The 14,475-nt window shown below is 31.8% G+C and overlaps 1 protein-coding gene across 2 annotated transcripts in view; it reads right to left on the bottom strand.

The window, feature by feature from the left end:
• The window catches only part of LOC148276317 (uncharacterized), a 131,605-nt gene that overhangs the window by 14,251 nt on the left and 102,879 nt on the right, over window positions 1-14,475 (bottom strand). For both annotated transcript variants that reach the window (XM_088234433.1, XM_088234434.1), the window contains exons 4-5: window positions 4,717-13,726; window positions 1,647-3,720 (exon numbers count right to left, since the gene is read on the bottom strand). In XM_088234433.1, the coding sequence (XP_088090559.1) occupies window positions 1,653-3,720; window positions 4,717-13,726 (11,078 nt within the window). In that variant the 3' untranslated portion in view covers window positions 1,647-1,652. The remainder of the gene's footprint in view (window positions 1-1,646; window positions 3,721-4,716; window positions 13,727-14,475) is intronic.

Genomic DNA, 14,475 nt, shown 5'->3' with positions numbered 1-14,475 from the left:
AGATGATCCATCACACAGAGAAAATTATTTTCATCTTTATTATGCTATGACATAATATTAGGACCTATTTTATAAAATATTTTCTATGAATAAGAGTAGTTTTTTCCTAAGATTTGTAAAACCAAAAAATATATATTTCAATCGACAACTTTCAAAAGTTTAATTGAAATAATGACAAAAAATTCCATAATTCACAATACGCAATATAAGCATTCACAAACAAATTAGAAAAAATGGCCCACTTAAAATAACGGTTTTGCAAAAATCACCTATAAACCGTGATAAAATTCATACATATTGACTTAGCACCGAAATAATTCACAATAATCGCACATGGGAAAAGTTTGCATATTTTTAAGTATAGAAGATTACATATTATATACATACATACATTTATTAATAGATATGAAAAATATAAAAAATACAAATAAAATTTAAAAACTTATACGTATTGTTAAGTGTCCTCGCCACGGGTTACCCCAGTGAGGACACATTATTTTTATTTTATTATATAAATAAAACACGAGTGATACTTTAATCCACAAATTTGGAATATCCAGTGACCGGTTTCATCGCTTTCGCGACATCTTCGAGACTGGTATATTTATTAAAAAGTTAAATGTATTTATACAGAACAGAGGTAAGGATACATAATTCAAAGTTATATGTAAGTAAATTAAATAAAGTTATTTTTATCTTAAGGATCATTATCGACAAATTTTCTATGGGTTAACAAATGAATGGATATAATGTTATTTTAATGAGTTTAAGTATTTTATTTTATTGTTTTTTTTTTTCCAACTCAGGAACTTACCTTCTTAATTGTAACGATTGTAAAAATACATGCTACGTAGGCCAAACGGGTAGAGCCTTTAAAACACGCATAAAAGAGCACATACAATCATGGTCTAATAATAAAGATAATTCAAATTTTGCCAATCATTTAATAGAAAACAAACATTCCTTCGAATTAAAAAATAATGTAAAAATAATTCATATTGCACCCAAAGGCCATAAACTTGACAAATTAGAAATTCTCGAAATTAATAGATTAAAAAATAAACCGACGTAGAATTACTTAATGAACAGATAACACATGTGCATTCTCCATTACTTTACCCATTGTAATATAATTTTACTAATGACTTTTTACCCCTTGTTTTTCAGAAATCATTACAAAACCACACTCACGAAGGATGGGACACCAACAATAAAATAAAATACTTAAACTCATTAAAATAACATTATATCCATTCATTTGTTAACCCATAGAAAATTTGTCGATAATGATCCTTAAGATAAAAATAACTTTATTTAATTTACTTACATATAACTTTGAATTATGTATCCTTACCTCTGTTCTGTATAAATACATTTAACTTTTTAATAAATATACCAGTCTCGAAGATGTCGCGAAAGCGATGAAACCGGTCACTGGATATTCCAAATTTGTGGATTAAAGTATCACTCGTGTTTTATTTATATAATAAATTACAATGAACTTCCATCAAGAATTTTCACTTACAAACTTAAATTATTTTTATTGTTTGTAATGTTAAAAAAAAGCCTATTTATAAATAAATATTCCTGCTTTCAATTTTATTATTCAAAAATATGCAGACACAGATAATAAATGTAATACTTACAGATATTTATGTAGATGGACGAGATCTTTTCTCCTTCACAGAAGCATTGTCTATTTTACGTCCCTTGGCGTGTGCCAACATGGTAACAAGTTTCTTGTGAGAATCTCCGACAATCCAACCGTGTTGCTCGATGGGCTCTGGATCCCGACTGTTGGTGTCTACAGAGGTATTCTGTGCATCATCATCGCTGGATGAAGACCAGTAGTACAGCATCTCGGAAGCAGCACGCTTATTCCGTTGCTGAGTGCCAAGAGGCTCTGCTATTCTGGCGGGTTTAAATTCATCATCATAGTCGAAAGGTTTTTGAGATTGTCGACGTTTACGGCGTGAAGATCTACCTTTAGACATGCAGTTGGCTGGATTGAATGAAACGCGTCTACCAGATAAAATGGACTGCTTTTCCAAATCCTTTACATGATTTTCATCACAATGTGAAGTAGTTCTAAAAGAATCAGAATCGGCTTCCAAAGACTCCTGGAATTTAAGTTTCTTATCATTATCTGGTAAGTAGTGAGTGCTGTGACGTTTTCCACTTGAAGTAACGGTTTCACACAAATCAGGCTTTGTATTCATTTCAATGGGCATTTTTCCATCCTCCGAGTGGCGATTACGTCCACTTCTTCTGGGTCTCCTAGGATGGCGCTGGGAACGAGGTATCGAAGAATATTCCTCAAATTGACGGAAGTCCTCAAAATCAGATTCTGAGCTCCAGCTCTCTACGAGAACATTTTGTTTCCCTGTTGTACATTTTCTTTGCGTTTTATGACTAGCAACACCAATATCAGTATTTTTATGTTGAATTTTGGCAGGAGAATATTTTGCGGGGGAAGGATTTCTAGAAACATCATCATCTGAAGACCTCGCTTTAAGCCGAGGAACAATTTTACGTTGTCCAACTCTCGGATATGGCCGGATATCCTTATGGTTAGATTCATCATTATCTGAATAATAATCACCGATACTTGGGCTCCTGACATCAGTGTCATCCAGCTTATTATCTGTAGGTAATACATCCTCTTCTACACTGTAAATATCTTCAGTATCGGTAATTTCACAAGGAGACTGTTTACTCTCTAGAATATTCTCATTTTCTGTAGCTACAGTTTGCTCAAAAAGGCTGTCAAATAGTTGGTCCATATCGGTTTGTCCCACCATTGATGCAACATTGTTTAATATATCAACAGCATCGTGTTTTGAATTCTTTTGATCGTTGCGAATGGCATTATTTTTAAATATTTTCCCCATTATGGCACTCTTCTTTAAATTTGCTTGTACTTTAGAAGACTTTTTGTGTTTTTTAAGTTTGCTCTGTAATGAATTAACCAACAAATCAATAGAACCTAAACTGTGATTGGTTTCATCTCCACTTTCGTTGGCAATATCAGACATATAGGTAAAGTCGTCTCGGTCTGAAAAACTTAAACTGGAGATTTGAGAATCTTCATTCAGAGATTCCAGTGTACCCTTAGTAGGACTGGATGCAAAGGTGTTTAATCCATCCTTTTTGTTTGACTTTTCTTTGGAAATTGTAGGAATTCGAAATTTAAATTTATCAGATATGTCATCATCGTCTTCATCGTCGAAAAATTCATAAATATCGAGGTGCTTATCAGAACTTAATCCACTTTGTGGTATTGTATTATCTAATTTACTTCCACTACTACCTTCAGCGTACAAATTGTGTTTTTTATTTTTGCTACTAGTTCTTTTAGGAGTAAGCTTTTTATTTATTTTTGAATTCATAGTTTCATCAGAGTCAACGCATTTGTCTATATCATTCACTGGAGTTTCTCTACAGTTTTCCACGGGATTGTAAATATTTGTAGAAGGCTTATCACTATCCAAGTTTACGTTATCTGGATTACTGGATTTGGAATGATCTAAAATACTGTCTAAATTTATTTCATTTGTAGATATGGATACCTTAACTCCGTCAAAGCCTTTCAAAGCACCCTTTGTTAAAACTTTTTTGGAGTTAATCTTTTGTCCAAGTGAAGTAAGACATCTCTTTTTGTTGGTATTAGTGTGTTTAGAGAGTTTGAGTTCATCTTCTTGTAAAGTCTTTGTTGATTTCCTAGAATTAAATTGATACATTGAGTTGACATTTAACGCACATTATATACTGACAAAACCCTCTAAATTACAAAATTTGAGAAAACAAGTTAAAAATGCAAAAAAAAAAGTAAAAAGTCATTTCTTGAGCTTTATCAACTGATAAAATACCCCGAGGTCTAGTTTAAAATTTAGCATGTATAAAAATACACTAAAGGTATGTTTTTTATGTTTTTTTGTGAAAACCATTAATTCCATTTATAAGATTTTTCTCAGTCTAGGCAATAATGCATTTAGAGGGTTTTATAAACATACTAATGATATGTATATTATACATTATATATTTAAAAATAGGTACCACAGAAAAACTACTTTAATAATCTGTGTAATAGATGATATAAAGGTAACAATTTAAATATAAATTATGCCTATGTTTAACCCGCAGTATGCTAAGCACTGTATATGAAGGATAAATGTTTGCAAAACATTTGTTTTGTTTGTAAGCAGAGATTTGTGAATAAACAAATCGTCAGTTGAGGTAAATAACCACACATTTTGATAACAGAGAGACAAGACAAGAGAGGTTTGGATATTCTTCAGACAAGTTAGAAGCAGTTAAGTCAGTTTCTGCAAAATTACTCATAGTTTTTTAGCTACAGAGTAATTTGTTTAATATCAATGGGAATTACTATAACTGGGTAACTTAAAAATCAGCATTTGTGAATTACCACTAAAAACCTATTTTTTTATCCTCCTCCATGAATGCTACATATGGAAAAGTCATACATTCAAATCACCATAATATGATCTGAATGAATCAAGACTTGCTTACTTATAGCATTCAAGGAGGAAGATAAAAAATGTGTTTTTAGTGGGTAACTCACAAATGTTGATTTTTAAGTTACCCATGTGTAGTAATCAACCCACAATATAATATTATATTTATAATGCGGGTATTTTTTGTACATTGTACATAAAAAATAAATAGGCATCAACAAAGGAAATAACTATTTAGTACCTGGATATTGACCGATTCTTCTTAGTGGACATCTTAGAAACGGCTGCTGCCATTAACTCTTGCGCTACTTGAGCCTTCTTCCTAGCTTTCCGTTTGATTTTGTCAAATTTATCTTCAAATTCATTGAGATTGAGCCGATCGAATAGTTTGCTACCATTAGAATTTTGCCCTTTGCTCAGAGTCTGTGTTGTCTCCGTATCAGAAGCTCCATATAAATTATCTGAGAAATAGTCAGAATTGGATCTAACCATAAGTGATTCGGCTGCATATGGATCAAATTCTGCATTGCACACCTTGTTATCTATTCCCTCTGAACTAGTAACTGTTTTGGATTGATTATCAACTTTATCTATGTTTTCACGAGAAAAATCGATTGATTGTAATGAAGATTCCAATTTATTTGTTTGCTCAATGGGTGAATTAATATTATGTTCAGAAGAGTAATCTTCACTCGGAATATTTTTCAATGTTTCATTTGTTGGGGCAGCTGAAACATCAAGTATAAATTTACCACAATTAGGATTATTTATCGTATTCGCTGCTAGTTCATTAATTTCAAAACCAGAATTATTGACAGATTCCGAAAAATTTATCATTTCTAATTCTGTATTGTCATCTGAAAACTGCTCAGAGTACTTCTCGGGAGTTTTGAAATTTTCAACTAATTTTACATCTTTCCGAGTTGACTTTGATTCCTTTAAAAGACTGCAGCACTCAAAAAACAATGCTTCATCACAACTTAGCGTCTTTCTGGATACATCTAAATTGCTCTCCTGCAATGGTTGAAGTATTTCTTTAGGTTCAATATTTTCTTGAGTTGTTTCATCTTTTAGAATAGGCTTGTTTACAGATGGATTACTTTCCAATGAGGTTGGAAGAGTTTCATTGTGAAAACTTTTTCTTTCAGCTAAACTTTTGTATGCCCTGGTGGATACTTCTTTAATGTTTTCATTTGTATCAGGTTGAGGAACAGATTTGGATATGGGTATAGGTTCATTAATTATATCTTCAGAAGGGATAAATTTGTTATCATTGGATTCAATTTCTTTAGCTTCAATTTCAGATAATTTTGAAATGTGCATTAAGGTCATCTTATGTTTTAAAAGATTTTCAGGTCTCCTGAATTTTCTTTTACATAAAGAACAATAATTTTCTGACTTGCTTCCTTGTGAGTCCTTAGTACTTTCAGACGCATCATTTGTTGACAATCCATCGTTGGTGTGTTGCAAACCAAGATCGTTTTTTGCTTCAACTAAGTCTTCAGATGCATGTTCAGAAAAAGTTTCACTATCTATAACACTAGATGAATCGCTGGAAACCGTTTCTTGACTTGTGGATACCTTGCTTGTCTTCCTTTTTGGAGGCTTGATATTTCGTCCAAGCTTCAAATTACTACTAGATGATTCCAAATCATCAGTGTCACTTGTATCAGGTTTAAAGGTTTGGGATATTTTCTTTATTGCTAAAAGAGTAGATTTTCTGGGTCGTTTTTCTGTAAACATACCAAAGTTTTCTAAATACTTATCTTGTATAAGTGATTCCTCATCACTTGAATTAGTTGTATGTATAAATTCACAAGACGCTAAAGTGCTTCTACGTTGAGATATTCGCTGTACTTTTGTTGGTTGAGGTTCTTTTTTTCTTTTGACAATATCAGACTTGTTTAAAGATCCAGTATTTTCTAACAAACTGTCAGTTGATTGTTTTAAGCTTGTCATTACAAGTGCATTACTATTATCAGGATCATCTTTCTCTTGCAATTTACCTGGAGTAAATCTAGTTTCAGTGATTTTCCTTTGCACTAAGGACTCACAAATTTCTTCATTTGTGTTGGGGACATTGCACTCCATTTTACGTATTTTCTCTACAGACTTTATTTCGTTGGATTTAGAATGAGAACTAACACTTTCATGTGCTATTTTATCCGTTAAATCAACATTATGTTTGTCTACATTTAAGGAAACTTTAGAGCTTTTGGATGAAGGAACATCTTTACCTTTTTTCTGTTTCAGTTTTTTATATGAACTTAAAATATCTGATAAAGTATCAAAGTCACTATCATCGAAAACATATTCTGAACTCTTGTCAATAGATTCTTCCAGCGGGTCACTAGATTTAATATTTTCAGTAATAACTGACTGATTTGATAAATCGTCAGGAATGGCATCAGTCATTTTTTTGGAGGTTTTTTGTATAGATTTAGTGCGCCGTTTCTTTTTACCTTTTTTAATATTTGATTCCGGTTTTGTTTTAATTGATATGTCGAAACAATCAGAAAAGTTCTCACTAATCTTTTTGGTAATATTTGTTTTAGTTGAATGAATTTCATCATTTTGAATCAATATTTTTGGAGACACTTTCTTCTTAAAAACAGACTGTTTAGGGTTGATATCTGGTATTTCAGGTAAAACAACATTACTCTTATCTAGTAAATTGACCATGTCTTTTTGAATATCTAAAGATTCTGTTATTGAATCTAGACATTTTTTATCACTTTCTAAAGGAATAGTGGGAACGGGAAGTTTCTCTTCATTTCTTTCGTGCACCAAAATATCTCCACTTAGAATTTCATTATTTTTATCAATTATTTGCAGCTGACAATTAATAATTGGTTTTGAAAATGGCAGATCATTTTGTTTTTTATTAACATAATGAGATAAAAAGTTTTCATTTTTCTTTAGATATCTTGGCGACTTTCGTTTTGATTTCTTATCTTGAGGACATTCTTTTATAAGATTAAAATTATTTTTTTCTTCATCACTTGAAATTGTTGTTACCTTCTGGACATGTTTTTCCCTACTGTTAGAAGTATTTTTAGACAACATATTGGAATCTAAAGACACCCGACAATTCCTTAAAATTGGCTTCAAATCAGTTGAACTTTTATTGGATTCTTTATCCTTCTTGAGGCATGTTTGAACTGTTTCGGTAGAAAAGGAGTCATTTGGATTTTTACTTTCGATGGAATATTTTCGATCAAGGCGATTAATTCTAGATTTCCGTTGATTAACAGATTTAGGGTCTTGAGTTTCTATAGATTTTATAACATTTGTTGCAGATGTTTCATCGGTTATAATATCAATGGATTTTTCCGAAGAAGTTACAGTCTTTTTATTATTTTGAATCTGTTTACTTCTATTTTTTAGTTTAGTCTTTTTATTTGTTCTTTTAACAAGTGAGTCTGAGAAAAGATCTTCTGAAGAGTGTGGGGTTAACTCAGTATTAAATTTAGATACCTCATTTTTTTCATTTGATGTAATTAAGTCATCAGAGAAGAGTTGTAAATTTGAAGATAAATCTGATATTTGTGTGGTTTTCTTATCTTGACTTGCAAGTTTATCACACTTAGCAATATTTTTCTTGTTCGATCTAGTGACGTTCCTTATCATTTCCGGAACCATTTCAACAGCTGAAGATACAGTATTATAATCCGTATTTTGTGACGTCACTTCTACCGTTTTTGATTCCACAGTACGTGTTAGTTTTTCTGAAGGTACAACTTCAGGATTGATATGTGATTCTTGAACTATACTCTTATTATTTACCTTACGTGCATATTTTTTGTTATTACTCTTGGGTTCCACAGTAATGGGATTTACTTGAGTATCTGCAATACTTGCATCAACATTACATACAGATTCTTGTACTTGTTTTTCACTTGAAGATAAGGAATCAACACCACCAATTTCCAACACAGATTCATTTTTCTGATTTTTTTCTTCTGTCATGCTGATTTTCTTTTTGTTTTTCCTAAACATCGGATTGTTAGACGACGCTGTGGGCTTCTGATCAATAGAAGCTTTTGATTCAGAAACAATAGTGGTTAAAGGAGTTTCACTTTCAATTTCGAAACTTTTGTCAGACCTTTGTTTTAATTTCCTGTTTGCATTAATTTTTTTTTCAATTTTATCAGATGTTTTATTTGCAGTTATTTCTGCCGCTTGAGGTTGCGAGTCACTAAACAACACAACAGGTGGTTCATTTTTGCTAACAATATGAGATTTATCAGTCAGTGGTATTATTTTATCAGAATTCTTCAATCTAGTCTGAGATGTATGAGTTTCCATCAGATTATTATTTTTTTTGTACATTTTGAAAATGAGGTGACCATTTTCATTAAGTTTAACAGAATTTACAGATGCAATATCATCACTAGCACAGGGTTCATCTATCTGCTTAGAAGGTTTAGATTGTACAGAAATAGTTTGGTCTTCTGATTTATTTTTTGGAAGGGGAGTATCCAGATCAAATGATTTTATTTTTCTCTTTTTCAATGGAATTTTATCAAATATATTTTTGTTTACATTCAGTCCTTTCTTTTCTAAAGCTAAAGGTACATCTTCATCTGGATTAAATTCAGAAGAATCCACAGCAGTTTTTTGAAGACGTGATCTTGTAATTCTAGTTTGATGTTTATTTTTCAATTTCATATTTACATTGATCTCATTTTTTTTTGTTTTTCTTCCAGCAACTACTTTGGGAGTTTTCACAATAACTTTTTTATCTGCAACAGTATTCTCATTTGATGCTACCACAATATCATTTGATATCGGATTCACATTGATAGATGTTTGAATATTGTTATCTGTGATAGAAGATGGTTGAGATTTCTTCTTAGCAACAACAGCTAGACATATATTATCGTCTTCATCATCTGACTCATCAATATCCAAATGATTAATATTGGTTTGAGCACATTTTTCTAACTCACCAAGATTTGCTTGACAAGATTCACTCGGTATAATAGCAGCACCAGAAATATCTGGATTCAAGATAACATCATTGCAATTTTCAATATTTTGAAGAGATTCAGATTTTTTGTTTTGTATTTTATCAATATCTTTTATTGGCTTATTTCTACTCCGTCTGGAACTTCTTCTAACTATTGATTCATCTTTACTTTGAACATTTTTAATCATATTGTCAATTTGTGTATCACATTTCTCAGAATTTTCCGGGTGAAATTCCATAGCATTAGAAGGTGTCAGGGCTGTTTCAGATAAAATGGTACTTTCCTTCATTAAGAGTTTATTGAATGAAGTTTTTTCTTCTTCTAATATAGTTTCCTGTTGATTATCAGGGTTATTAATCAATTCTTTAATTAATGAAGAAGACGCACTTTCAATATCATGACTGCTTTTTAAATCATCACTTAGCTTTGTTTCCGTTTGTGTCACACACGTTTCATGAATTTGTAGATTTTGGGATTCTTCAATGTTATTTTTTGGTGATGCATTATTTAAATTTCTTTCATTTAGTATTTCAATGGGTACTTCCTCTACTTTGGATACTGCATGATCAATACACGGATCAATATTATTTGTGGAATTTTGAGGACTTCGGCTTGATATTAAAGAATTTGATTCATTTTTGTCTGCAACCTGTGATTCCAAATTGTTTGGAATTTCAACATTTAAATCTTTGTTTATTTTATTGGATACGGTCAACAAAGTGGAATCTTTGTTGAAAAGATCTTCAGAAAACTCATTACCATCATCGGCTGTTGAATGCTGAGTGCTGCTGACTTCATCCTGTTGAATAGCTGGTTCACAAGAAAGAACTTCGATATTTTGTTGACAGTCAACAACAATACTATCTCTTTTTAAATCCTTTGAAGATGATATAGTATTCTCTAGTGGGATATTTGTTAAGTCTTTTTGGTCAATTTTGCTATAAACAATATTATTAGGTGATACCATCGGCATGTCAGATAAAGCGTTTGCCTGTGATATACATGATGAGGTTTTAGGAGTTGACTCTTCCACCAGCTGGGAATCCAAACACTTGAGCCTTAATTTTTCAGTTGAAGTTTTGATCCTGACTGACCTCAGACTAATTGTTCCTTTCTCAGGAGAAGTTTTCATCACATCTAAGGAATTTTTCAGATGGATTTCCGGGGAAGACATAGTACTACTGCTAGAAAGGTTTTCAGTTTTCAAGGCATCATCTGCTGTAGGTTGAATAAATAATGGAGAATCTGATACAGTATGTGATGGATCGTCAATGTCATGAGCCTCATTTGTGAGATCGATAACTTCACCATTTATTTTATTTTTCTTATCAAGAGACACTACGGAGGTGTCCAAAGTATTGAGAATTTCATCAGGAGATGATTTTTTAGTTGAGTTAGAGTAAACTTGTTCTTCAATGTTATTTCTCTCTATTATACCTCCGGTAACAGGATCAATCAAAAACAAATCTGTGTCAATGGGATCAAATTCTGGCAATTGTACCACTTCGGGTGCCTTAGCAGTTACAGAATGGAGGGAAATTTCAATACTTGGAATGACTGAAGGAGTACTTAACTGTGATTTTCCGATTAATGATAAAGTAGATTGAAATAAATTAGGTGTCTCGCAAGTAACAGTTTTATTAGCATTATTAAAATCGCTTGGTGATTTACTATTTTTGGAGCATTTTTTGAGACTTTCATCTGTCCTAATTGTATTTAAAGTTCCAACAGCTTGAGCCCAAACTTGTGGCATGGCTTTGTGGTAAATTTCTTTTCGATAGTGAGGAGATAACTTTTCCATAGCTAAGGTATGTGACAATAGCGATAATTCATGGCTCAAATTAGGTACTACTTTACTCTTTTCTGAAACACTTTTAGCAGTATTTGAAGAAAGACAAATTTTGGCTTCCGATGCAGGCGGATAGTAATTAGTCTTTTTCTTTTCAGTTATAGTTGGTACTTTTGCGGGCACAAAATTACTAGAAGCATTTTTTCCTTGATTTAAGGGATATTGTGGGATTCGTAAAGAAGGATCATATACTGGTTTCCTTACTGGTGTTATTGATAATACACTTTTTGGAGATGGAACAACCTTTTTCTCAGTTTCAATGGAAGTAGATTTCCATTTCATAGATAAATCTTCTGGTTTTGAAACACGACCAGATAAGTCTAATGGCTGAAGAGTGTCCTCTTCATTTTTGTTTTCAATTGGCAATTGTAAACTTTTCTTATCAATTGTAAGTTCTGAGCCGTTCTTTTCAATCACTGATTCTAAACTTTCATTCTCAGTTGGAATTTCTAAACTTATGTTTTTAATTGGTAATTGAACACTTTGCTTTTCCATCGGTATTTCTGCACTTTTTATTTCAATTGGTAACCCTATAATTTTGTTTTCAACTGGTATATTTACAATTTTGTTTTCAACTGATTTATTAACAATTTTCTTTTCAACTGATGATTCAACATTTGGTGCCGATGCAGACGATCTTGAATCAGGTGATTTTTCAACTAATTTTCCTTTCAGCATTGCTATGCAATCATTTAGACCTCGACGTGATTTTGGATTTTTTACTTTGGATAAATTTGATGATGATGCATCAGAATTCATCCACAAATTTGATGTCAATTCCAATGATTTATCAGAAGATTTATAAGTTAATTCCTCGGGAGATGCAAACATAGTTGGTTGGTTTTGCAGGTTAATACTTTTCATATAACTGAACAATGGTGGTTTATCGATGTTATCAAAATCAAATTCTTTAGCATTAGTCAAAGTACGAACAGGCTCAATGGCAGTTTCGGAACTATTTATATTAGTAATTTGACCAGGTTCCTTTAAGGGATTTGTTGTTGGATGACAATAATCCTTTAAGATCTCCTCATTCACTAGGTTCTTCGTTTGCTTCTTATTATTGGAAAAGGTTAGATCGGTACGAGATATATTCTCATTTATTGAACTATTTGTAGTATTTTCTGGCTGGGAAAAGTTAATTTGGGACCAATTAGCGTGACTAGCAACAATTACATTAGACAAAGGTTTTTCAAGGTCCTCGACTGTCTTGTTTACTATTTCAATTTGAAATATTTCATTGTCATCATTTTTATTACCACTACATATATTTTCTTTTTCTTTCACAATTGATTCCCGACATTTGCTATTGCTTGAGTCATTTGAAACACTTATTTCCTTGATTGATTCACAATTTGAATGTAACTTTGGCAATGAACTTTCACAAAGTGTCGAATCATTAATAATATTTCCTGTTTGAGAACAATTTTGTTCATCTATCCCTGGGATTTCAGGAACAACTTTTGGCACTAATGAACTTTTAACTTTTGCCTTTCCAGGACGATTTCTCTCATTTCCAATCCATTTTAAATGAAATCCTAAGTTTTTTGTACGCTTCTTTTTTAATTTTCTATTAGGTAAAATAATGTCCTTACTCACAGCTAAGGAAGCATCCTCCTGAACACTACAGTTCTTATCTAATAAAATTTGTTCATCTTTAGGTTTATCAGTAGAAGCGCCTACAGTTAAATCAGTTTTGACAGGTGGGCTTTTTATCAAAGTTTTTTTGAGACCTCGGTTTTTTCGTAGACACCTAGAATTATCAACTACTTCAGTACTGATCACAGGTCTTCTTCTCAATTTTCTTTGTAATTTATGAAGCTTTAGCGGAATATCATCTTCATTTTTATCCAATTTAGTAGAAGAAATACAGTTTTTTAAACGACTATTACTATTTCTTGGCTTTTTCTCTTCTGACAGTCTAGGAAGCAATTCTTCCTTTTTGCATTTAGAAGAGACGTCAAGTTCGGACTTGGGAACAGAAAAATTTACGGTTTTTTTCTTAGCTATCACAGATTTAGTTGAGGATTTAATACTTGAAGTGACATCAGGCTCCTGATGAGGGTTAGTATCCGTATCTTTAACTACGGATTTTATTGTAACTTCGGTATTTTTTGAAGTGTTTCCATTTTTCTTATTTCTCAAATAATTTCTTTGTTGTAAAGCTTGAACCTTGTTCGCTACCGACCTTGTAACACGCCGAATCTTTTTACCGAGACCTTCTGTTAACGTAATGATAGAAGAAGTGCAAATCATTTTACTTCTTTGTATTCTGGATTTTGTGGATACAATATGCCGAACAATATGTGACTGCTTATTTTTCACATTGTCATTTAAAAAAGGCCGAATTTTCGGAGAAGGTAGTTTTAATATTTGCCTCGAAGCTCTCTTAGCAGGAAGATTTTCGAGCATTCGCTGGATGGTTTCGGCTGAAAACAAAATTGAAGTTATAATAACCGCATACATTTAAATTAACTATATTTAGAAAACCAACACAAAAAAATCATTTTACATTTAAGGAGGTTAAAAGCAAAAACGCCACTGTCCATGATCACTGTTTTTGGAAAAACCAACAAAACCAGTACCGAAAGTACTATTTTTTTATTTGAAAATTTATTTATTAACCCTTACGTATTCATTTTACAAAAATAATATATAATTTTTCATTCATACTCTGTTGTTGATAATAATATTTTTTACATCTTTTAAAAAGTTTGTCCGAGTCTTTTGTTTAGTTTTGTCTGGTAGTTTATTGTATAATTTCAGTCCCTGGTTAATTAGCCTTGACTGTCCTTGTCTCGTTTTAGAAGGTTGTCTATGATATTTTTCTTATATTCTCATATTGTGCCCATGTTCACTACTTTTTTTTTCAAGTTTTAGTTTTTCGTCTGCAATATTAACATCAGTAGCTAATTTATGAATAAATTTTAAGGATTCTAGTTTAAAGAGTTTAGTTATATTTAATTGCTTAGTTTGTTTAAAGAGTTCTTTAGTTGTTGTTAGATAAGGGAGGTCATATACTAACTTTTATATTCTATTTGGCTGTCTTTATAGTCTGTTTTTGTCATTTTGATTTCCTGTTCCCCATAGTAGTTGCATATAACATATTTTAGTTTTTACATAGGCTTCGTACATTAGAATTTTTTCCGTTTTTGGAACAAAGTTTTTGATTTTAAGA

The sequence above is a fragment of the Micrasema longulum genome, unplaced genomic scaffold (assembly GCF_059751315.1).
Source record: "Micrasema longulum isolate JH-2025_06_02 unplaced genomic scaffold, ASM5975131v1 h1tg001242l, whole genome shotgun sequence".
In the NCBI taxonomy this organism is placed as follows: domain Eukaryota; kingdom Metazoa; phylum Arthropoda; class Insecta; order Trichoptera; family Brachycentridae; genus Micrasema; species Micrasema longulum.
This window is presented reverse-complemented; position numbering and strand designations above follow the sequence as displayed.